Source organism: Boleophthalmus pectinirostris, unplaced genomic scaffold (assembly GCF_026225935.1).
Source record: "Boleophthalmus pectinirostris isolate CB_2022bp ecotype Guang Dong unplaced genomic scaffold, ASM2622593v1 HiC_scaffold_1, whole genome shotgun sequence".
In the NCBI taxonomy this organism is placed as follows: Eukaryota; Metazoa; Chordata; class Actinopteri; order Gobiiformes; family Gobiidae; genus Boleophthalmus; species Boleophthalmus pectinirostris.
The window spans coordinates 32,300,147-32,326,974 of NW_026570970.1; the positions used below are offsets into that span (position 1 = coordinate 32,300,147).

At 38.2% G+C, this 26,828-nt stretch overlaps 1 protein-coding gene across 1 annotated transcript; it reads left to right on the forward strand.

Moving 5' to 3' along the window:
• The first annotated feature begins 465 nt into the window (after positions 1-465).
• Positions 466-25,595, forward strand: LOC129408044 (ly6/PLAUR domain-containing protein 1-like). The gene is made up of 3 exons (XM_055150683.1): positions 466-514; positions 2,087-2,215; positions 25,351-25,595. Exons 1-3 carry the CDS (start codon positions 466-468, stop codon positions 25,593-25,595), a joined length of 423 nt encoding a protein of 140 aa, XP_055006658.1.
• The last annotated feature ends 1,233 nt before the right edge of the window (positions 25,596-26,828 follow it).

Consider the following 26,828-nt stretch of genomic DNA (forward strand, 5'->3'; position numbering starts at 1 on the left):
TCTTGTCCTTTCGATCATTACCCAGAGCTCATGACCATAGGTGAGGTGAGGAATGTACATTGACCTGTAAATCGAGAGCTTTGCCTTTTGACTCAGCTCCCTCTTCACCACAACAGTCCGAAACAGCGACCGCATCACTGCAGACGCTGCACCGACCCACCAGTTTTTTTTATTTTATTTTTTTTGTTTTGTTTTAATAATTACACGAATTCTCTCACATTCCAATCTTCCCAACTCACTCTCTGACCACGTGCCAGAGCTGGTGACATGTGTGTGCGTGTGCGCGCTTGCGTGTGTGTTCTCGTGCGCTCGGTCGTTATTTAAGAGCTGAGGTGTCGAGGCACGAGGAGGTGGCAGGCAGGCTCACCATGGCACGCGGCCCCACGCTCCTCCGTCTCCGTGCGCGCGCCCCGGACTCTCTGCCGCGCGGCGCACGCTGGAGCTGAAGGCGCACGCTGCACGACCATGCGGCTGCTCGCGCTCTCCGCTCTGCTCCTGCTCTGCTCCAGGACAGGTACAGTACGGAACATTTTTTTCGCATGATGGATGGATATATCAAAGGGCGCGTGGTGTTTAGAAGTAAAGGAGACGTAGCGTAAAGACTTTGGGTAGATTACGCAGCGGTTTATTTAGTCTGGAGAGGTGCACACGTGTCTTAATCGTAGTATTTGAATAGAAAATTGTTCGCTGTGGTAAATTTGACATCCTTAATTTAATTTTTGAGGATTTTGCACAACAATGGAGTAGGCTGTAAGTGTAATAATTGGTTAAACGCAGATAATGAATGCTCTATACCTGAATTTGGAGATACTCGGAGTCAGAGAAAGCTTCGATAGCAAGATAGAAAGATAGATTTTTTTTATTTTGAAGACAGCAAGTGACGTTTTACTGACTTTTATGAACAAATATGTGAACGGAGCATCGCAGTTAGCCACATCCACAACCTGCAGTCTGTATTGTTAATGGTATTTTGATACAAGTCCTGTAGCCTGTGAATTAGTTCTGTAAAGTTTAAAATCCTCTTCGCACAACGTGGATATAGATATACGATCTGGTTATGTTTTTGGATTAGAGGTACGCGTTTTATGTGAGAAAAAAGAGCTATGCAACAGGCAGGTGCCCATTCTGTCTTGTACAAATGTTAAGGATAGATTTAATTATGGTAAATTCAGTTAGAAACTTTTTGTCTCATGCACTGGTGATTTTGGATCGCTTTTGAATGACAACATAAGAAAATGCACGCCATTTTCAGATGCAGTTACTAAAATATCTGTCTCACCTCCTGTTGAGAGCGCAGTGCTGAAAACAAAATAAACAATGTTATATATATATATATATATATATATATATATATATATATATATATATATATATATATATATATATATATATATATATATATATATATTATAGCCTTAATTCAACCTATAGTGTGATTGATATATTTTTGAAACTTAACACACAAACGATACTCAACATTGTTCTGTATTAATCTAATTTTGAAAGTTAAAATACAATTTACAATGGTCAGTTTATTTAATTTAAGTTTAACACCCCTGCTTTAAGCCATGTTAAAACGTTGTTATCTCTTCAAAAACAGACCTGGAGTTGTGTTTTGTTTCATTCACACACGCTTCAGTAAGCCTTTATTATTAGTGTGTCTACATCTCCAAAGCTCAAAATGCTCTGTTCCACCTTGTGATGTCATGTAGTGGTAGAAGTTAACAGCTATTTGTTCAGTAGAGATTGGCAATTCCTGGGCTAAAATTATCTAGATGATTCTAGTGAAGGTGCATGTAGCTTAAAAGCACAGTGGAACACTTCCTGATTTACCACATGACATCACAAGGTAGAACAGAGTGTTTTCTGTTAGAGAGAAGAACTTAGCTTAAAATATGCAGGATTTGTGTGTTAAACATGTGTGAATGGAACAAAACACAACTCCAGGTATGTTTGTGATGAGGAAACAACATTGTAACAGATCAGAAACTGGTGTAATTTAGGCTCTTTAACCCATTTTGTCCAATCCAAATGTAAACAGATGGAAAATGTTCACCAGTTCATTGTGCTGGTGGTTTTGTTCCAGGGCGGTCTCTGCAGATCCAGTGTTATCAGTGTGAGATGACCCAGGACTGCTCCGCTCCAGAGTTCATCGTAAACTGCACCGTCAACGTACAGGACATGTGCCAGAAAGAAGTACTGGTGATGGACGATGGTGAGTCTATGTAATCTTCATTTATTTAAAGATCCTATATTACGCAAAATTGACTCTTGTGAGCTTTAAGCCATGTTATAATGCTGTTACCTCCTCAAAAACATACCTGGAGTTGTTCTTGTTTGAGTTTGAGTAATCCTTTATTTGTCTGTCTGCATCTCCAAAGCTGACAACGTGATGGTTTTCAAGTTAACAGCTACCTTTAACTTTAATTCAGTAGAGATATTGTACATCCAAATGATTCTAGTGAAAGTGTATGGAGTTTAAAAACACAGTGGAGAACTTCTTGTATTACCACCTGGCATCACAAGGTGGAGTGTTTTCAGTTTGAGGGAAGAACTCAGTCTAAATGTGCAGGGTTTGTGTGTTAAACGTGTGTGAATGAACCAAAACACAACTCCAGTCTTAATTTGTATGTTTGTGATGAGGAAACATTATAACATAGATCAGAAAATAACGTAATATGGGCCCTTTAATCAGTCTGAGGAGCATCAACAATCTTCTCATCTCATCTCCTCTCATATAAAATACTGTACATCATTTGTCTTCTGTGTTTGGCCCATCCTTCTATGTCACTGGGGTAACCTGTCAGGAACAGTGGACCCAGATTTCAGATTTTGAGATATAGTAGGTTTGGTCAGGGTGAATTGTAGCCTGATTCATCAGCCGGTTTCACTTTGTAGAAACCGTCTGTCCTCGCAGCATAGGATTCGTTTCTGTACATTTTTTATTTAACCAATCGCTGCTATTTGGTCGTAATGTATGTATTGCCCCGGAATGCTCAAGGGTGTCCAAGTAATTGCCAGCACAACAGCAAAGCAGAGAGTGAACATGTCTGTCAACGGTCATAGTCGTTTCTGCGAGATGATCTTGCGAATTAGGTGAAATAAAAAATCCGAAGTCTGTATTGTCTACGCCCATCTCGTCCGCTTTGTTTACTGTTGTGCTGTACCACAAAAGGGACCCAGACAGGCGCTTGAGTTTGACGTCATGATTTCACAGCTCTTGCAAACCGTCTAGTGTTTTCTGATTCCTGACCTAGTCGCTGGAGAGAAATTAAATTGAGCGGCGACACTAGGTTGCACCAGCCTGGCTACGTCAATTGTGCATACAAGCAGAACTAATACATATTTATTTGATTGGTTTTCAAATTTGAATCTGCTCATTCTCTATAGTAATATGATAGAAGAAATACTCAAAAGCAGATTTCATAAAAGTTGTTTGGATCATTTCATATACTGCAAACAGGAGTACATAGTTCTGGTGGTGCAGCAATATTATACTCGATCAGTGGTTGGCATACTGTAATAATATTTTCATTGGCAGAGCTGTATTAGAGAAAAGTGTACAAAGAAAAGTATTAATAGTTTGTCCTTAAGTATGCATTGAACCCAACCTTTTCACTAGTCTGATATCAGCCGGTTCTACTTCACAGGTACTTTTTTTATTTAACCAGTCTCTGCTATTTGGTCATGATGTATGTAATGTGCTGCTAATGGAGCTAACTGGTATATTAAGCTTTTCCCAAATCCCGTAGGAAGAAGGGTAATAACGTCTTTCCCCTTGATAAAATTCACCAAACATTCTTTTTGTTCTGGTTTTAAATACTTGATCTCAGGAATCGTTGCCAACACAGAATATATGGCTCTTTGCTGATTGGCTGGTGCCTGGACTCGCACTTCTGGGGTTTCTGCGAACCATCTACTGTATTCTGATTCCAGACCTAGTCCCTAGAGAGAAATGGAATTGAGCGGAGGCACTAGATGGCACCACTTCTACTTCTTCACTGCTTCTTGTGTTAAAATCTTTGTCACGATACAAAAATTTCATTCATTTAACTCGATTTTGATACTAAGGAATAGACTGGATACTGGATTAAAAAAACAAGACACTCTTTATTTCTACAATAGGATCTGATTTTCAATATTAAATGGTACTTTCTTTTATATTACCTTAGTGGTGGTCTATGTATACCAGTCTATGTGGTCTCATACTTGCTCTGATACAGCTCAAGGTCATTCTAAAGACACTCAGGAAAGCTTCATTTCTGTCCTGTTGATGTGGCTTTTTTCTGGCATCAGTGCCTTCTCAAATCTAGTTTCAGTATTAGTTTTAATATCGATTCCTATCTGCTTTCCGATACTTTTGACAAATCTAGAGATGAGTACCAAACTGAAGACATTTCGTTTGATTGATGGGGGAGACTGTGTACCTGCTAAACCAGTCCAGCAATTAATTAATGAAGGCTCTGTTTAGTCACTCTGAATGAAGATTATATTTGTTTACTTTAACATTCATAATCCAGGGAGAAGATTATATAGTCCAGGGATTTGGGATTAGACTCTTGTTTGATGATGCTATTATAAACGGAAGTGCTGTGTGCTTTGTAGATTGTGCAGACATACACTTATGGGAGTCAGGTTGGATTTGCTAATTGTTTCTTTATCGTTTTTGGATTGATTTTAGCTGTGTTCATGCTTGGGGATTTGAGACTAAACCTGGAACCAAAACAAAACTAAACCAGGACTTGATCCGGACTAAACCGATGAACCAAAAGATAGTATTTATCAGTGATCAAATATGTTAAAACACAATAGAGTCAAACAGCCTTTTCAGAAGTGTCTGCTGATAGCATTTATATTCTGTGCAACACAAATTCATTTTGGGCCTATCTGAAATGACGCTATAATTAACTGTCTGAAATGCATACACAACTACAACTGATGCACCCCACAAGACCTGCTGTGGACTAGGATTTAACCAGAACTAAACCAGGTCTAGCCCAGGACTAAACCAGGTCTGACCCAGGACTAAATAATGATTAAACCAGGTCTAACCCAGGACTAAACCAGGTCTGACCAAGGATTAAACCAGGTCTAACTCAAGACTAAACCAGGTCTATCTCAGGACTAAACCAAGACTAAACCAGGTCTAACCCAGGACTAAACCAGGTCTAATTCAGAACTAAACTAGGTCTAAACCAGGAGTAAACCAGGTCTATCTAAGGAATAAACCAGGTCTGACCAAGAACTAAACCAGGTCTAACCCAGGACTAAACCAGGTCTAATCCAGGATTAAACCTGGGCTAAACCAGGACTAAACCAGGTTTAACTAAGAGCTAAACCAGGTCTAACCCAGGACTAAACCCGATCTGACCCAGAACTAAACCAGGTTTCACCAAGGACTAACCCAGGACTAAACCAGAACTAAACCATGACTAACCCAGGACTAAATCAGGTGTAACCCAGGAGTAAACCAGGACTAAACTTAAACCAGGACTAAACCAGGTCTAATCCAGGACAAAACCAGTTCTAAACCAGGTCTAACCCAGAACTAAACCAGGACTAAACCAGAACTAAACCAGGTCTAACCCAGGCCTCAACCTGTCAGTTCTGAAGCACCTCTGTAGACCCCTGTAGCCCCGAAATATTCCACAAGAGATGCACTAAACCAAGTCGAATGCAGGTCTAAATTAGGACTAAACCAGGACTAAACCAAAACAATCTACAGACAAAATACACACTAGTTTTGTAATTAAAAGTCATCAATGATGAGATAATCTGTTAGTAAAGTTAAAGTTATGAATATCATTTAATATACCTTCAGCTCCTTTCAGAAAAGAATCTATTGAAAAAGGATCTATCTAAAAATAGTGGACTCTGGCTGTGAAAACAAATGGGCTGGATGGTCATTACCGGATCACTCTTATCAGTTTGTCTGTGGATGGAATAGAGGATAAATGTGTCCTACCTCCATCTGTGCACCAGGGGGAGCAGCTGTGATTTATGGGAGTTTAGACCTAAAAACATCGCTCTAATATTGTTGAACAGCAGGAGAATAATGATGACTATGACTCATGTTTTCTAAAGAGGTGCACATTGTCCGTTTATTTTGTGCTTTATCTCATGTTTTGTCCTTCCACTTACATTTCTTTCATATAAGTCATTATTTATGTCCAGATAATTACACTTTTACAATTGATCTTTGTTAGTTAGAAGTTTTCCCAACTTTTTACTCTTACTTGAGTCGTTTCTTGGACCAGATCTTTATAGTGATAATATAATGGAGTAATAAAACAAACCATTACATGTTCTGAATGGTTAAAGTTGTTTAAGGAAGCTGAAACCCATAAAGCAGATTGAGATTCCAAACATGCAAAAAGTGGTGCCTATTACTTAATCAATAAGCCAACACTAAGCTAAGGTCAAAATGTTTTAAGCAGCGTGTTTTCGTTTGGAATGATTCTAACTCAGTCAGAATCCAAGCCATTTCATTTTAGCAGTGAATACATGTATGTTTATTGCCCACTGACAAACCCTTATGAGACTGAATTGCTTCAGTGATCTCTCTATGAGCTCTGTACAAAGCAATAAGACCTCATCCATTTCCATCAAATAAAGAGTGCCCCTGGCCCGGTGCATTTGGGAGAGAGAAACATCATTAAAACATTCACTATTTAGACACTGCCTTTTGTGTTGCGTTTCTGCCTGAATTCACCGTTATTGTAAAAATCTTGGCTTTTAGATTTCATAATATTGCCAAAAACTGCTTCATTTGAATGCTTCTCCACTGGCGACGGCTGCAGAGGCAGGAAGTCAATTTACTCACACAATTTTTCTCATCTGCAAAAGGCTTCCACTGCATATCTTTACTCAGCTGTATAGATGTCTGAAAGAAAAGGCAGTGAAAAGTATATGTAAAAAAAAAAAAAAGAAAAAAAAGTACTGTGGTCCAAAGCAAGAAAACAAGGGGGAAAATGTGATGAAGGCTTTCAGCCAAAAGCTTATCTCAAACTAAAAAAAGTGCTGGACATCAGCCATTTAAGTGTGCTATGCAGCTTTTTGTTTTGTTTTTTTTGGAAGTTTATGGTCCTTGGATTTGCACTTCTATAAAGACATTAGTGTGTGTTTTTTGTTTGATTTGAGGCTATAGGATATGTCCAGGAATTATTAATATTATTTACATTTATTTATTATTTTGATTAGATTTTTTTATTTCAATTGGATTTATTTAACTTCTCAACTACTGTTATATCTAGAGCCAAGTAATAAGTCTGTTGTTGCACTATGTCAGAATAGTTTTAGGGGGAAAATAGATCTCATCTTCAGTCTTTTCTTCCATGAAGTATTGTGTCTGTCTTGTATAATTTCTTGAGTTATTAAACTCTCAGTGTGCGCACATTCAGGCCTTGATGACTTCTCCACAATGGTCAGGGGAGTCGTCTGTGCATCCTCTGGTGTATTGGGGATCTCAGTCTCGCAGCAACCTTAACTGCTATACCTGTTTACACTGGATTGCTACAAGGCTCTAGCCTGATTCATCAGCCAGTTTCACTTCGTGGAAACCGTCTGACCTCGCATCATTAGAATTCGTTTGCTTGACGGTAGGCAGGTGCTGTTTTTTAATTTAACTAAACGCTGCTATTTGGTTTATAAATCCCACAGGAAGAAGGGCAATAACGTCTGTCCCCTTGATAAAATTCACCAAGACATTCTCTTTGTTCCGACTTTAAATCCTCGATCTCAGAAATTATTGCCAATACAGACTGTATGGCTCTTCATTGATTGGCTGGTGCTCGAACTCGCACTTCTGAGGTTCTTGCAAACCGTCTAGTGTATTTTGATTCCTGACCTAGTCCCTGGAGAGAAATGATATTGAGCGGAGGCACTAGGTGGCACCAGCCTGGCTAACAGGGCTCTATGCCTTTAGTGGTGCTTAATTCGGACAATGGTGTTTTAGTTGATTCATTATTCTATTTAAATTGTAAGGATTTATATGAGACAACAGCAGAAAGGTTAGTGATTGAGTGACTTTTTACATACATTTTGCATGAGCTCCCATGCAGGTGTAGCCTTGAGTGAGTGAGTGCAGTTTGAGTCAGATACACATAATAGTTTTGAGCACTTTTGCCACATCCCCTTTTTAGTCAGTTTGATCAGCAAGACATGTTTTTAGTCGACAAAGAAGTTCTTTAGTCGACTGCTCACCTCTCACCTTATCCTCATCTCCATGGAGGCAAGATATTGTCATCATCCCTGTTAAAAAGTCACAGAGTGCATCTTCAAGTGATGTAAATAATCCATTATTAGTGTTAATTTCTAATGTCTATATTAGATTACAAGTAACTGGTCTGGCATTTTCTATACATTTCACACTGTTATGCCTATGTGAATATTTTTGTGCGGTTAGCTGCTAAAGGTCATCCACAGCCAAATCTCAGCTCTGTTTTCAGACTGAATTAGCCCTTCATTTTTCCTCTGAAGCTCATCTACAAAAGCAATAAGCCCAGTCTTTGAGCCGCCCTCCTCATCCAAAGGGCACCGCACACTTGTGAAATGGGAACTTCCTGCTTCAGTGAACATGTACAACCCCAGCCCATGTCTCTCTGTGTAATATATACATTATGCTGTGTAAAAATGAAGTACGTTTTTATTGAAAGTGAGTAGGTTTTAGTGTTGTCATGATACTAAAATAATTTCGATATTATTTTGATACTAAGGAATAGACTCGATACTCATTACTGATCTGATACCATGATGACAACAGAAAACACTCTAATTAGACAACAGCATGTGATTTTCAGCATTAAATTGTAATACTTTCTTTTATATTATCATGTGGTCTTATATCTGTATAATCCCTCTGTGGTCCAGGTCAGAGTCCTGCATGGGGCCATTTTTGGAGACCCGCACCCGCCCACACCCGTGCAGTACAGCACCACACTCCTCCATGATTATATCAAAGTTAAATCCGCACCTGCCCGGACCTGTTAACATTCCATCCGTTACCCGCCCGTGCCCTTGATAAATCACACACAAATTAAAAGCATTCTAACTGAAGCATTCATCAGAATATGAATTGAAAAGAATTACAATCAATTCAAGAATTACAATTACAAAATGAAATGAAATGGTTACGCTTTCTTCAGTACAAATAGGAATTCACAGACTCGACTCTACTGTCATCACTTCACAGGCATTATTTACTGAGCAGAAGAGACATTGATCGAGATGCCACATTTTTGCATCGCACATGCCACGAACTGAACCAAGATTAAACCAGGACTGAACCAGGAGGACTAAAACAGAACTAAAACAGGACTAAACCAGGACTAAAACAGGACTAAAACAGGACTAAAACAGAACTAAAACAGGACTAAAACAGGACTAAAACAGAACTAAACCAGGACTAAAACAGCACTAAACCAGGATTAAAACAGGACTAAAATAGAACTAAAACAGGACTAAAACAGCACTAAACCAGGATTAAAACAGGACTAAAATAGAACTAAAACAGGACTAAAACAGCACTAAACCGATTAAAACAGGACTAAAATAGAACTAAAACAGGACTAAACATGACTAAACCAGAACTGAACCAGGACTCATTGTCAGGATGGGCTCAGAGGTGCGCCCGTGTAAACCAGCGAGTGACCGCGAGCGAAAGGACCGACCATTTCCGCACCCCACGGAGGTAAACGCAGCAGTCGCCTGATCACGCTTTGCGGACACCCTGCTCCACGGTCTCGGGGTTCTCCCTCTTTCTGAAGTCCAAGGTTAGTCCTGGTGTAGTCCTGGTTTAATCCTGATTTAGTCCTGATCCAACCGTGTGTAATTACTACCCGCCCGCATACCTGCCTGTAAAATTCGAGAATGTTAAGAACCGTCCGTTTCACCGTTTTTCACTCTGGTCTCGGTAGGTTCCACAGTGCAGTGGTCCATGGGTGTATACTAGGCTATGTGCTCTTATACTTGTTCTGATACAGCTCAAGACCATTCTAAAGCTATTCAGGAAAGCATTTGTGTCATTTGTGTCCTATGAATGTGACGTTTTTTTAGTGTCGCTGATCAAATGAGTATTTAGTTGGTTATTAAATTGAAAGTTTTGAGGTATTTGTGAAGAGAGTTGCTTAAGGGTGAATGTAAGTTTTGGTGGAGAACGTGCTACTAGTCCATGGAAATGTTAATGCTTTGTCTGGAATGATCTACAGTATGGCATTAAACTTATCTATTTCCAAGTAGACAAGTAGACAAACAGGAGCCAAGTAACAGAACCACCAGAAAAGTTACATAGTGCACATATAACTGGTGGTTAGTCCTGGTTCAGATTGAGTTTTGTGTGTGTGTTTGTGTGAGTATGCGTGTGTGTATATAATGATAATATATAATTTAGGCTATTCATTTTTGTCCTAGTTTGGTCCTGTTTTGAGCACAGTTTATTCCTGATGTAGATTTGGCTTAGTTTGGGACCAGATACTCACAGTGAGAAATCAAGTGCTAGTGAAGGACACAAGTAAATTCAAATACCCATTGTTCTGGTTTACATGGTGGTGCGGTCCTTGTTTATGGATTAGATCAGGTTTAGTCATTGTTTAGTTGATTAATTGATTAGTTTAAGTTCACTAATATAGTCCTGGTTTATTCTGATTTAGTCCTAATTTAAATGTGATTAAAGGTCCCATATTATGCTATTTTCTGATCTGTTATAATCTTGTTACCTCATCAAAAATATACCTGGAGCTGTGTTGTGTTTCATTCACACATATCTTACACATTTAGATTGCATTCTTCACTCCACTCTGTACAATCATTTGGATGATTTCAGATTTCTCTACTGAACAAAAATTAAAAGGTAGCTATTAACTACCACTCACGAACATCTGAAGGTAAGATAAGATAAGATCATCTTTTATTGTTTCCCATTGAAGAAATTTATCTTAGGACAGGGGGGGTCACATGCTTTAACACAAGAAAAGCACAACAGAGCAACATAAGGATAAGGTGTAACTGAGCATTTTGAGATTTGGAGATGAAGATAATATGAAAGGATTACTCAAACATGTGTGAATGAAACAAAACACAACTCCAGGTATGTTTTTGAGGAAGTTCTATCAAGACTTAAAGCTCACAAGAGTCAATTTTGCATAATATAGAAACTTTAACTTATAATCAAGCAATATAGGATTTCTTTTGCCACTTGAATACAAATCTGTGAACATCTCCGTCTAATGCAGGTGATAATTTATGACTTCACACTTGGTTCTTGTCCATTCAAATATAGGTTTCATAAAATGTAACTTTTACAGTCTATGCCAGAGCTTTAGGTCATTTTAAAAGCCGTAGATGTGAGCGATGGTAATGATAACAGGGGAATATGTGATGTTGTAAAGATACAGTTTAATAAGGAGATATATTTTCTATGGACCTTCTAGCTCATCTTATTATACTGCCTATACAGATTGTGCCATGTGTAATTCATGACCCTAAATATAGCGTGTTTATTAAGTTATTACTGTCACCATGGCTGCACCATATGGAGACAGGACGCACTCTAACAAACAAGATCTGTGGGATTCACCTTGGTGTTTATAGGCACCAATTTGAGTATTTTTTACCCATCATTTTGAAATCCTAATTACTATGGCAACAGTGCTAATTACTATTAATTACTACTATTAATTTACTGTTCTTAGAATCCTAGATAGGCTGACATAATAAATTATAAATAAAGAGATACCTGGGGTGAAGGCAGTCTGGGACGCCCTGCTTAGACTGCTGCAACCGCGACCAGGCCCTGGATAAGTGGAAGAAAATGGATGGATGGATGGAAGAGATAACTGAGATTTTTTTTTTTTGGGGTCTCCTTGTCATGATCTGCATGTAGGTCTGCAATATACATACATCACCGCACATCCCCCACTTTTCACTTTTTCTCTGTGCACGGAATTTCCATGCAGCCTTCACCGCTCCTCACTTCCTCCACGTAGGAAATAAAAGTCTCATGTGTCGTCCGTTTGTTTCGTTTAATGCGCCTCATAATCTGGCGCACCTTATGTATGAAAATAGACAAGAGAATTCAATATTATTGATATTGCGCCTTATAATCCGGTGCACCTTATACTCTGCAAAATACTAATTGTTCAGAGAGACACGATCAATCAGTCAACAATAAAATATCCTCATTAATGTTCAATAATGGTCACAAATTAATTTTTTTGATTCTCGAATAATGTCTATTGTCTTGGCTCGTGAAGATTTGTGACTGTAAAAATATGGATCTCCAGAAAAAAGTTTGGGAAACACTGTCTTAAAGGGCTCATGTTACACTATTTTCTTATCTAAGTTATAATGTCGTTTCCTCATCAAAATCATACTAGCAGTTGTGTCTTGTTTCATTCACACATGTTTAACACACAAACCCTGTATATTTAGTTCTTCACTTAAACTGAAAAAACTCTCTTCCACCTTATGGTGTCATGTGGTAATACAGGAAGTGCTCCACTGAAACGAATCCGCGTATCACTGTATCAGCGTATCAACGTATCACCGTATCGGAAACAATCTGCGTCCACACACGTGATTTCTGTGTTCACAATCCTTCCTTATCCACACAGCTTTGAGCATATGTGTTTACGTTATACAGAAATGAAACTTAAAATCACATGGCTAAATTCCATGAACTGAGCGCTCAAAAAACAGCTCGCTATTGTTCACTGATGCAGTTCAGCTTCTGTCAAACTAAAGGACACGAGTCAGTGTCAGAATGTGAGTGTTCTTTCTGTGACAGAGGGGTGTTCTGCTGATGTGACAAGTCTGTTCAGTGCTTTTATCGTGTTGGAGATGGTTCATGTGAAACTTTTCAGAGATTATATGTCTGCAGGTCATATGCATAGACCGCATATATGAATGGACATATATTCTAGGTGGGGAATTTTCTTCACGGTGCATAGACCTACATCAGCATATCAACGTTTTTAGGAGTCCTCACGGTGCCGGATCAGATCTGTACTCAGATGAATTCGAGGGAGCTGGCTGCACCAGATCGTTCTGTCTCTGGAGTCGTTTTCCATCTGATTAGTGTGGACGAACACTGCATCCACAAAGAAAATTACTTGAATACATACTAGTGTGGATGGGGCCTGAGTTTTTAAAGTCCATACATTAGAATAATTTGGATGATTTCTGCCCTATCTACTAAATTAAAGCTAAAAGGTAACTGTTAACCGGAAAACCACTGCTTCATGACATCACAAGGTGGGACAGAGCATTATGAGCTTTGGAGTTGTAGACAGACAAATAATAAAGGATTACAAAACAACAAAACTGCTTGTGGCTTAAAGCTCACAAGAGTCAATTTTGTCTGTTAAAAAGCACTTTTTGTTGGCAGTTGCTTAGAGAACTTCTTGTTTTCAATCCCAGACTATCGATTTATTGTAAACCCATTGTTTCTTTGAGCAAGGCTCCCATTTTTTTTTCTGTATTCATGTATAGACAGTATAGGTGCACAATATCTCCCACATCTTCAGTCTTCCCAAGATCTCTTTGTCTATAGGAGTGAATGAATAATAATAAAACACTCATTAGTCTAAAAAGCCTAGACAGGTAATATAAGTCTAATGCATTATATTATAGTTTCAGTGTCCATTAACTTCAATAATATTTTCCCATCTAAACTTTGCTTTTATTGGGTGTATGTCTGAGTGATTTCAGTGCACAGCTCCTCACACTGCAGGGCTGCACGGTCTGTTCTAATGGAGATCATTATTACAGGTGTTAAAATCTGCTCATTGAAAACAGCACACTGACAATATCACTTAGGCTCCAAAACCTTTGTAAAAACCTTTGTAAACAAGCATAATGAATGTTTTAATTCATGAACTTTGGAGTTTAAGCATAGAATTGTTTATTTCTTGATGCATTATTTACTTTTTGGCTAAACATTCTGAATATTAATAATACAGAATCAAAACGAAAATAAATATTGATCAGTTATAATGGGTTGTTCTATATTAAAAGGCCCATTTACACAATTTTCTATCAGTGTGATAATGTTGTTTTCTCATCACAAACAAACGTGGAGCTGTGTCTTGTTTCATTTACACATGCTAACAGAAAAACCCTGCATATTTAGGTTGAGATCTTCTTGCCATAGTAGCTCAGTTGGTAGATAATTTGTCCACTGACCCACAGGTTGGCAGTACGATTCCAGCTCCCACAGATGAATGCTATGCTGCCAATGAGTGTGTACACATGCACATCAGTATCCCGGTTATTAGCCATATCCTGGTTATGGCAGTATTCGGGATACTGAGTACACATGCGAGCTGAGAAACCGGGATACTCATATTCGTGTGCACATGATCAAATGGAGTATCCCAGTTTCTTGACATAATCTTATGAAAGTGCAAGCGCAAAAATTATATCTTTAATAAACCAGAAAAAACACAAACAACCATGAGCTCTTTTAGCATCCGAAGCTCAGGAGGTTCCTAACCAGCCAAACACAATGTTTCCAAACACTATGGTAAAAGTTCTACACTGCAACACTGCATCCTGGTTCCTCATAACCAGGATACTGCCTTATTCAGGATACTGAATCAGGGATACTGCGTGTAGATGCGAAACCGGGATACTCAAAAAACCCAACCATAACCAGGATACTGATGTGGATGAAACAGTGAGTGTCTGTCCTGGCACATCTCATTGTGTCCTTGGGCAAGACACTTAACCTACCTCGCCCCTAGTGTCTGTGTGAATGGGTGAGTGGTTCCTTGATGTAAAGTGCTCTGAGTGCCTTGAAAGTGGAAATGCTCTCTATAAAAATAACATTAAACAGAAAACACTTTGTCATGTACAAGAAATATATACAGGAGGTGCTCCACTTTGTTTTAAAACTCCATGCATATAATAACGTATACAGTATGTGAATGAAACAAAACATAAATAGCTTTACCTGGAATGATTCACAGTATAGTATTTATTATTTGTACCTATCTTGCATTTATTCAAGTAGAGTTTTGTTTTCTTTTTTATGGCTCAAAAATACCTTCAAAAACACATTCTTACTATGAGCATGGCTGCCTCTCCACAGATTTGTCCAGCTTGTTTCCATGGAGATAGAAAGTTTAATGTTGTACTGCGGAACATTCTAGGCAAAGAATCACATCTCCATACATCTATTAAAGACAGAGAGAGAGCAGACAGAAATATAAACTGCTAATACAAGCATTAAATGCATTCAGAGCATGTGTATACAGATATTGTAGTACTTTGAATATGACAGTACTTTTATTAACACACACATATTTATTTTAACGATGTTATGCTGTTTTTGGAGTAATATTACTTCTCATAAAAACACCATTGGCATTTGAGAGTTAAAGCGTGTTTTCTCATCCTTCAATCGGTACAAAGTTTGCCTCTATAATTTGGTCGTCTGCAAAGTATAAACACGCAATAAATCCGCTAATTTGCTGCTTTGTGGACTTAGAGTTTCCAGTTTCTTGTCCGACTTATTCACTCCAAAACAGCAATTTTAGTGATCAAATAGACCCCAAAGTTGTTCTATAAATCTCCTTTAAAAGTTGAACATGAACAGCAAATCTTCCAGTTTTGACATCACAGTGTAACTTGTATTTTACACCACCAATATTTAATCTTGGAAGAATTAACACTACCAGTGTAAGTGTTGGTGTAGATTAAACTTGTTAAACTTTCAGTGTAGACTGCCTACACATCAGTGCTAAACTTGACCTCACCTTTCACTTCCAGAATTTGAAAAAGGAGCAGTTCGTGTGGCCATCATTTTTCTGCTCGTTTTTATGCTGTTTGCTTTTTCAAATTAAACAATGAATGCACATATTAACACAAGAAAGTCAAATATTTATTCTCTATCATTATTTGTGTTTATCCTACAAGAATAACTCTAGCAGTTTAGCTGTGTGTGCCCTGACCGGTTTGTTCTGCTGTTGTATCCTTGAACAAGAAACTTCTAGCCTGATTCATCAGTTGATTTTACTTAGTTTCACTTCATACAAACTGTCTGACCTCGCAGTGTTAGAATTTGTTCGCTCAATGGTAGGCGGGTACTTTTTATCATTTAACCAATCGCTGCTGTTTGGTCGTCACGTATGTAATGCGCCGCTAATGGGGCTAACTGGTACATTAAGCTTTTTCCAAATCCCGCAGGAAGAAGGCCAATAACGTCTTTCCCCTTGATAAAATTCACCAAACATTCTGTTTATTCCAACTTTAAATCCTCGATCTCGGGAATCGTTGACAACACTGAATATATGGCTCTTCACTGATTGGCTGGTGCTCGAACTCTCACTTCTGGGGTTTTTGCGAACTGTCTAGTGTATTTTGATTCCTGACCTAGTCGCTAGAGAGAAATAAAATTGAGCGGAGGCACTAGGTGGCGCCAGCCTGGCTAAGAAACTTCACTCATCTTTGGTGAATTTGGCATGCGTGCATTCTTTGTAGTGGTATGAGAAGATGATGGAGCAGATTAGCAGCCACTGTCTCAGAGCAGGTCAGGCCATAAGTATTTAACCACTAAATAATATAACAGTCAGTTACTACAAAATCAGAGAATTATTGTGACCCAAACAAGTTAGTAATGTATTTTTGTCATTTCATTTAAATGCCATTGAAAATAAAATTTACTGAGCAGGTATAACATCAGTGAAAACAAGCAAGGGATCTGTAGTGAACCAAACAGAAAGGCAAAGACAAGGTATAAAAATAAGCTTAAATTTAATAAAGTCAAAAAGGAGATAATTTAACAAAGGTTCAAATTTGGCAAATCATGAATAAAAAAAGCTGGGCCCAACTGGGGAAACTCAAATCAAACTGAACAGAACAAAACTAACCCAACCAGACAAAGGAACAGGGGTGTTTAAATATATGAGGGCCAACAAAAACTGAACACAAGAGGGAGGAATTACACTAAATAATTAACTAAAACGACTAACTTAATCAAAGTAACAAAAAGACAAATAATTATAATACAGAAAACAAGTATAAGTAAATAATCCAGACTGTAAATTCAGAGTGTAAATAAAGGAATTAAATTATGTGTAATGTTTTTAACTTAATGTAAATGAAATGAAATTTGATCACCAACTGTGGTTGGTGGTTCCAATCCTGCTCTCTACTTAGACATATGTGGGTAGAGGTTCTGACAGTTGGCAGATGAATGAATTATGTACTTGGGCATTAATGTGTGTGTGAGTGGGTGTGTACCTTGAAGCTGGAAAATGTTACCATCTTGTCTCCATGGAGGTTATTGCTTTACCAGTGTGTCATGTCATGTTTCACAATATGGCATTAAAGATCTTTGTTGCATTTCTTTTGTTACAGGTGTCATTAAAAAAAATAAAAAATTAAATAAAATCTTACTGTGAATAGGGTACTCCTCTTCCCAGATCTGACCTGTAAGCTGGTCTGATGACTTCAGCTGCTTGTCTCCAAATACAGTGTTTAAGGCCATACTGTTGAACATTTCTGGCAAAGCAATAACATCTCCATCTACACCAGTAAAGTTACATAGTGCGCCTTTAAAACTGAGAAGAAACAAGCGACACATAATATGGTTCCTCCTTTAAATGTGCTGAATTATATGAGGAGCCATAGAGGTAAACAAAGCACAACAAATCACCAGATATAGGTCCAGCTCATAGCATTATTATTATTATAGCTTAACCCAATTCCACAATCCATAATGTTCTTATTAGTACATGAACAGTTTTTCCAGATGTGGAGGTCACTCTGCTCGTCTCTCAAACCCAGAACACCATCAAAACGACTGCAGCTGCTCCTGTTTCCTCGCCTTATCTAAATTAGCTTCTGCAATTCACAAAAGTTAATTTACTGTATCAGGCCAAAGGAAATGAGAAAGTGCTTACATCCATTTGAGTCTCTGAATGTCGAACCAAGGTGTTATAATCTGCACACGGAGTCTCTTTTTACCATTTTAAATATGTTTCGATGGTGCCAAAGGAGATTGGTGAGTCGTAATAAAGACACAGGTCAAATCATTCTGTGTAGTGATTATGCTGACATCTGCTGGTTTGACTAGAGATTGTAATGTCATTTTTTTTTCATCTTTGCTGTTTCAATGTGGAGATACACAGGCCTGTAAGACTTTATAATGACTTAATTAGTCTTAATAATAAAGCATAAACCAAGACTTAATTTATAATGAACAATTAGTTTATTAAGAGTGATTACACAAAATTGAATCTCGTGTCTGATCCACCGTTTGATGTGATGAAGTGGAAGTTTTCAAGTTAATAACTATCTTTTACCTTAAGTTCAGTAGAGATGAGCAATTCCAGGGAGGAAATCATCCAGATGATTCAAGTGAAGATGTTTGACGTTTAAAATCAAAATCAAATCAAATGTATTTGTATAGAACATTTAAAACAGCCAAAGTTTACCAAAGTGCTGAACAACATTACAGTGAAATAAAACATACAATAAGCAAATAATAATAACAGCCAAGGTGATAATAATAAGGTGTCAAGGTGTCTCTTCCTAACTCTGGGCAAATGCCAAGGAGAAAAAGTGTGTTTTGAGCAAGGATTTAAAGTGCTCCAGTGACTGTGCATTTCTAATGTGCAAAGGCAAAGTGTTCCACAGGTCCCCCATCTCCTCTGGTTCTCAGCCTGGTCTTGGGGACAACCAGGAGGTGCTGGTGTGCAGAGCGCAGACCTCTGGATGGTACATGGGGCTGAAGGAGATTAAATAAACAGGAAGGTGTCATGCCATTAAGACTAAAACGATCATTAAAATGGATTCTAAAATGTACAGTGTAATTGCAGGGATTTCAGTAGGAGTGATGTGGTCCCTCTGCTTCTTTCCACTTAAATGTCTAGCTGCTGCATTCTGGACCCTCTGTAGGCGGCTGATGGGCCTGGTCAATGCAGCAGACAAAGAGTTACAGTAATCAAGTCGTAGGGTCACAAATGCAAGAATGGCCTTTTCAAAGTGCAGACGTGGAAAGTAAGATTTTGCTTAAAACCCTTAACTGATAAAAACTTGATTTAAGAACAAAGCTTACTGGCATTTCAAATTTAAAATTACAATCAAAAATGACACCAGGATTTCTAGTAAATGCTTTTTCATAGTTTAAAAACACAGTGGAGCATGTCCTGTATTATCACTTGACATCACAAGGTTGAACAGGGTGCTTTCAGTTTGACTCTCTCAGCCAAAACATGCTGATTTTTTGTGTTAAACATGTGTGAATGAAACAAAACACAACTCCATGTCTGTTTGTGACGATGAAGCAACATGACATAGATAAGAAAATAGCATTATTTGGTCCCTTTAACACCTCCAGACCTGGTCCGGCTGTGACTCCAGTGTTGGACCTGTTTCTATGGATGTGACACTTACACGAGAATCAGAGCTCTCTGTGCTGGTGCAGTTGAAGATTATTTTGTTATTAAGGGAAAAGGCTTGAGGTTGAGCTCCAGCGTCTGGGCAGCACCACCAGAGCTGCACTGTCTGACTTATTATAAAATGTAACCACAATTTCCACCATTTTGAAGTCTGTAGTTAGTTATAGGGTCAATAAAGTGGACCTAATCTAGATAAAAAGTGGTAATTGCCTACAGTTATTCCGCGGGGTCTGTATATGATGGTTATGCTGAGAGTGTCTTTCTTTAGTCCATAATCGTCAAACTTATCTAGGATCTTTACCTTTGAGAGCCTCACTTTCTTTAGTCCATAATCACCAAACTTATGAAGGCTCTTTTTTCTTGCTGTAATTTGAAGTGAATCATGAAAAACATTTTAGTGCCACAGGCTCGTGATCAATCTGGGTGTCATCTTTATGTGGCCCATATACCAACTGTCACGTCACCCTAATGCTCGTCCCATCTGATTTACATACATCATAAAACGCACTGCACCAACCCAACTACCATTTCTATACTCATTTTCAAAGTGTTAAAGGAGCACTATGTCACTTTTCCGGTGGAGAGTTTGACACCTGCATGTGCCATTGAGATGTTATTGCATTGCCTGAAATGTTCCACAGTACACCATTATTACCCTTCTATCTTGTTTTTATTGCTCCAAATACCTTTGAAAACATGCATTATTACTGTGGGCAGGATTTCTTCACCGGCTTGTCACCATGGAGATACATTTTACATATTGTGAAACAGTCCAGGCAAAGCATTAACATCTTAAAGGCACCAAAAGTTAAACAATGCACCAAAAAACAGGGATTCTGTCTTTAAAACCTTTTTATTGTTCATGTAATTTTTGTTTGTGATGCCAAAACTGTTGTCGAAGTTTTCAGCTTGTCCAAGAAAGGGTGGAAGTAAAAGGCTGGAGACCAACTGGATGTCTTAAGCAGGAGAAGTTTATTTACCATCAATAATATGGGCCCGGGGGGACTTGAACAGTGAACGTAGTATGATTTCAAAAGTGAATATAGTATGCTCTTTGAGTGTTCAAGCTTCTTTACTCTGCTTCCAGAGGAGGAGGTTTATAAAGCAAGTGGTGAAGGACAGTAGATACCAGATAGACAGCAATACACCGCCTTTTAGATAATGGTATTTCAGTGGTCAAGGGAAGATCATGGTGTAAATATAGCTTTTGTGAGTCAATGTTAAACTGAGATGTACATGGAAGATAAATTGCCATATTTTCCAGACTATAAAGCACACCGGATTATAAGTCGCAGTCTTTGCAGAAATGTATTTTGTAAAATCAGAGACCAGAAACCGTCATTTCATCTTGAAAGGCAAGTTATAGTAATAACAACAGAATATGTTAACTGTTACTATGTTAACATGACATATTAACAGTTATAGCATAAACAACATAACATAAGTTTACCAAACTCACGATCTCACTCCAAATCAGTAAATCCATTAAATTCTTCATCCTTGGTGTCACTTCTGCGCGACCTCCGGAGATAAACCATAGATTCATGAAGTAAACAGAGCGCCACTTCCTCTTCTGCGTAGCTGTTGTCAGACTCAGCATCAGTTCCAGTTACAATTATTCCAGTCTGTCTGAATCCCAACAGGATGGTTTCAGTTGTCATTGAATTTCAGGCTTTGTTGATTCAACTAGTGAAAGTTGCATGGCGCACCCGTCCAGTTGCCATGAAGCTGTGTTTTCCATTCCTACTTTCTGCCAGTCCCTCACAAGTTTCTCGCTCACTTCAAACCTTCTTTCTGCTGCTCAATTATTGTTTTCGGCTGCATATTTCACTATTTGCAGTGAGGCTATTTCTACAGGAGATGTGCAGTAGTGACAGTGATACAGGAGTAATAGGAGCAGCAGATACTGACACACAAGCCTAGAGCGCCCTCTCGCAGCTGTCAGTGTGAACATTTTAATATATAAGTCGCACTGGAGTATAAGTCATAGGACCACCCAAACCATGAAAAAATTGCAACTTATAGTCCAAAAAATATGGTACTTAAATTCTCTTACAATTTTCAAATATGAATCAAATCTGTCAAAACTCAAATTATCTATACAGACTATTACTATAAAGTAGAGATATAGTGATATCCAAATCTCATGGTACGATATTATCACGATATGCATCTCATGCTGCGATACTTATTGCGATATTTTGAAGAGGCTTATGTGATGGTACACTTTTTTGCTTTAAAAATACCTTGACAAGATTTTGGTGTGAATTATTACCGACATAATCTCATAGACCTTATATCTGAGTGGACATAGCCAACACTCTAGCCACCGCTTGCCAGATAGAAAGTTCCAGGAGGCTCTTCCGTCTCCTTCTGACCCTGGCTCCAATTGACTTACATTAGGGTCTTGTAGCTCCTCTCTCTGTAACTGCTGCAGTGAGCCTCGTCATTTTGGTCTTAAAGTGTTCGTATTATCCTGTGACACATGATCCTGATTTTTTATTTTTTATTTTTTCGCTCTTTTGTCCATCAAAAAAAAACCACAGAGCCTGACTCCAGTTTCGCTCCTGTAACTGTTAGCATCATGAGCCTCATTTGAGTGGTGCTGAACACTATGGATGACATCACACTCACTTAGCCCACTTCTTTTATACAGTCTATGTCAAGAGTCTCCAACCTGTAGCTCGGGAGCTAACCGGTAGCTCTCCATCCTGTTATAAGTAGCTCACCAAAGGATTTCTGAATTACGTATTATACTAATTAACTCGAAATTGATTATTACCACTGTAAATATGTTATTTTGAACTTTGCACACTAATAAACAGATAATGGTTTTATGTTTTAAAGGCATCTTACTGTACAACATCTAAGGCTTATACCCTTATATCCACTAAATTTCTTGCAATTGCTAAAATGAGTTGCTCTCTGGCATTTTCGTTTTCTAAAGGTAGCCCACCGGAGCATAAGGTTGGAGATCACTGGTCTGTGTGTTGTCTGCACTGAAATGAATCATGGGATATGTAGTTCCTTATATTTATGAGCTGTTGCTACTATTAAACCATGCATTTACACAAAGAAACTTGTGATTCGATATATTGTGACAGCCCACGATATTATTGTGAGACTTTTGACGATACGATATCACGATATTTCGGTTATTGTTACATCCCTACTATATAGTAATGTAACTTTGAGTGCCCAGAAAGCAATATATATAAGATAGTATAATAGTGGTTTGTTTTGTTTGTTTTTATTTAGATGCCCATTAACTACTGAAAAACTAGTAGCAGTATTAGTAGTAGTAGTGGTAGTAGTAGTAGTAGTAGCATAAGCAGCGGCATCACCACTACCCTAGAAGTAATAGCAGTACTGTAATGATAGTAGTAGTCATAGGTATGTGTGTGCATAGGTAAATGATTAGTGGTAGTAGTAGTAGTAGTAGTAGTAGTAGTCGTAGTAGTAGTAGCATAAGCAGTGATATCACCACTGCCCTAGAAGTAATCATAGCAGTACTGTAATGATAGTAGTAGTCATAGTAATAGTCTAATAATATTGTGTGCATGGGTAAATGATTAGTGGTAATAGTAGTAGTAGTATTAGTGGTAGTAGTAGTAGTAGTAGCATAAGCAGCGGCATCACCACTACCCGAGAAGTAATCATAGCAGTACTGTAATGATAGTAGTAGTCATAGTAATAGTCTAATAATATTGTGTGCATGGGTAAATGATTAGTGGTAATAGTAGTAGTAGCAGTTGTGGTAGTAGTAGTAGTAGTAGTAGTAGTAGTAGCATAAGCAGCGATATCACCACTGCCCTAGAAGTAATCATAGCAGTACTGTAATGATAGTAGTAGTCATAGTAATAGTCTAATAATATTGTGTGCATGGGTAAATGATTAGTGGTAATAGTAGTAGTAGCAGTTGTGGTAGTAGTAGTAGTAGTAGTAGTAGTAGCATAAGCAGCGATATCACCACTACCCGAGAAGTAATCATAGCAGTACTGTAATGATAGTAGTAGTCATAGTAATAGTCTAATAATATTGTGTGCATGGGTAAATGATTAGTGGTAGTAGTAGTAGTAGTAGTCGTAGTAGTAGTAGTAGTAATAGTAGTAGTGATAGCTTTAGTCTTAATAGTCTAATTACATAATAATTCCAATGTGTCATGTTACAGCTGATGTTAAGCCCCCTGTTTTGTGATGGTTTGATTTATGGGTCAGACAACCTTCTCATTAGGCTCTAGCTGCAATCAACGCTTTTCTTTTTACTACTTGAACTCATTGCTTTGCCCTGTGCATTCAGCTGTGTACATCTCATTACAATAAATCCTGCTAAAAAGTTCCCCTCAAATTAACTCAAAATGCGGACCAGAGGAGGACGTAAAATGAGTCCATAAACGGGAGAAAACGCCCTTGAGCTCAAATTGTAATGAAACTCTCATTTATTCAGCCCATAGCAGATGACAGAGTATGGAAATGTGTTTGTGGAGAATGATGGATAGACTTACACTACCAGGCCAAAGTTTATTTTTCATCAAAGTTTCTTCTTTATTTCCATGAGTATTTACATTGTAGATTCTCACTGAAGGCATCAGAATTATGAATGAACATGTTTGGAATGGATACAAAAATAAACTCAAAATAACTCCAAAATGGTTTTAGATTTTTTTTTTTTTTTTTTTTTTTTTTAAGCCACCTTTTGTTTTTATCACTGCTTTTGACTCAGACATGTGAAGTGAAAACCATTTCAGGAGACTTCATCATGAAACTCACTGAGAGAAGATCAAGGCTTTGCAACATTGTCTACAACAGAGGCCTCCAACCCTGTTATAAGTAGCTCACCAAAGGATTTCTGAATTACGTATTATATGATTAACTCAAATTTGATTAATTACCACAGTAAATTTGTTATTTTGAACTTTGCACACTAAGAAACTGATAATAGTTTTATGTTTTAAAGGCATCTCACTGTATAATATCTAAGGCTTGCCCCTTATATCTACTATTGCGATCACTAAAATGAGTACCTTATTTTTCGTACTATTAGACACTCTGGATTATAAGGCGCACTGTCATAGAATGGTCAGTTTTCGAACTTTATTCACAAATAAACCGCACCAGACTTTAAACGAAACACAACAGTTGGATGGGCCAGTGGGACTTTGTTTGTGGCGTTCACGGTGACTCTCAGCTTTGCCCAATTGTAGTGTGTAGGGAGGGTGCTGTCTGGGACCGCTGGATTGTTGGCGTGTTTGCAGTGACTCAGTTGTTCAGTTGTGTCTAGAAGTGGCACATTGCACTCGCTTTTTCGGTTCATTCCTCCGTTCTGTTCCTCATCCACGTGGAGTGATGAGTGTGTCTGTGGGTGTTTTTCTCTGTGCGGTCGCTGTCTGCTCAGTGCGTGTTTGCGTGCACTACAGGTGGTGCAGCTTTGTAGTTTACTGAAGTCATGCTGGGACACCAGAGTGGATTATAGGGCGCTCTGGATTGTGGGGCGCGCAGTGGTTTTTTGATGAGGTAAGAGGCTTAAGAGCGCTCCCTATAGTCTGGAAAATACGGTAACTCTCCGGCATTTTCATTTTCTAAAGGTAGCTCACTGGATGCAAACGGTTGGAGATCCCTGGTCTACAAAGCTAGGGGTGGATACTTTGAGGATATGATATAAAATATTTAAAACTAATATTTAGTTGGGTTATTTAACTTAAAGCACTTCCTGTATGAACACATGACATCAAAATTTTCTGTAAAAAAAAATAAAAATAGAGCCGCATTTGTGTGTTACACATGTGTGAATGAAACAAAGCACAACTCCAGGTCTGTTTGTGATGAGGAAACAACATTATAACATAGATCAGAAAATGACTAAATAAATAAATAGCATAATATGAGCTATTTAAACATCTCATATTATTTCAGTGTATATTCATCATCTCTTTTTTTGTTTCTTTTTGCAGGAACTCATTACCGTAAATCGTGTGCATCGTCTGGAGCGTGTCTCATTGCGTCTTCAGGATACCAGCAGTTCTGTACGGGTAAACTCCACTCTGTGTGCATCACCTGCTGTAACACGCCCCTGTGTAATGGACCCAGGCAGAAGAAGCGCCCCCTGCTGTCCTCCTCCACCTCCTGCACCCCCCCGTCCCAGAGCTGGATACTGCTGCTGCCATTCACACTGATGCTCGTACAGAGAATGTGCTGACAAACAAGGGGAGGAAAAGACTGTGGACTTTAAGACACATGAGTAACACTTTATACTTTCACACTTATTAATAAAGTATGAACTAAGACTGAAGTGACAATGAACAAATAGTTTATTAAAGGCCCTATATTGTGCTTTTCTCTGCTCTCTGTTATGATGTTGTTACCGACATCAAAAACAGACCTGGAGTTGTGTTTTGTTTCATTGTTCAACACAAATCCTGCATATTTAGGCTGAGTGAAACACTCTGCTCCACATTGTGACGTCATGTGGCAAAACAGGTACTCCACTGGGTTTTTAAACTCCATACACCTTCACTATACCTTCACCAGAATAATTGGGATGATTTCAACCCTGGAATTGCTACTCTCTACTGATCTAAAGGTAAAATGTAGTTGGTAACTGAAAGTTTGCTAAAAACTACCATGACATCACAATGTGGAACAGAGCATTTTGAGCTAATAATAAAGTGTTACTCACATATGTGTGAATGAAACCAAACACAACTAACTCCATGTATGTTTTTAATGAGATAAAAACAGTATAACGTGGCTGAAAGTTCACTAGAGTCAGTTTGCATAATATAAGACCTTTAAAGGTACACTATGTACTTTTTCTGGAGGGGACTTTTTTTGTTTCCATTGTATTATTGCCTTGAATGTTACAGAATATGGCATTAAACCTATCTTACATATATTCAATTGCAGGTATTTTATTCAGGGGGAAAATCCTTATAAATATGCATTCTTGCCGTAAGCGGGCTCGCCTCTCCACTGATCTTGGCCTGATCATGCCACATTCTTGTCTCCAGAGAGACGTGTATGTTAAATGTCACACTGTGGAATATTCCAGGCAAAAGAATAACATTTTAAATAAAGAGAGCAGACCCTCCATCTAAAGCGTTACATAGTGGATCTTTAAGATTGACTCATCATTTGTAACTGCTAAATGAACTAATTAAACCCTTTACCATTCCCAGGGACTGTGCGTGGGCCCTGTACTTTTTCTGAATTAATTCTCAGAATTCTCTGAAAAGTCTCATGGAACTGAATGTAACCTCTCATGGACTTTTCAGTCAAACATGGAAATTCTGTAACCCACTTATTTTCAGTCAAACCATCCATTCTGAGAAGAATATGGACCAGACTTTTATATTAAATCAGCCTGGACCTTTTTTTTTTTTTTTTGCTTAATTACAAGAGGTATGCTCATGGAAATTGTCAAGAAAAGAGC

Coding starts and splice junctions, on each gene's coding strand:
- LOC129408044 (XM_055150683.1), top strand. CDS start 466: ATGCGGCTGCTCGCGCTCTCCGCTCTGCTCCTGCTCTGCTCCAGGACA. Junction 515..2,086: donor CCTGCTCTGCTCCAGGACAG/GTACAGTACGGA, acceptor GTTTTGTTCCAG/GGCGGTCTCTGCAGATCCAG. Junction 2,216..25,350: donor AGTACTGGTGATGGACGATG/GTGAGTCTATGT, acceptor TTCTTTTTGCAG/GAACTCATTACCGTAAATCG.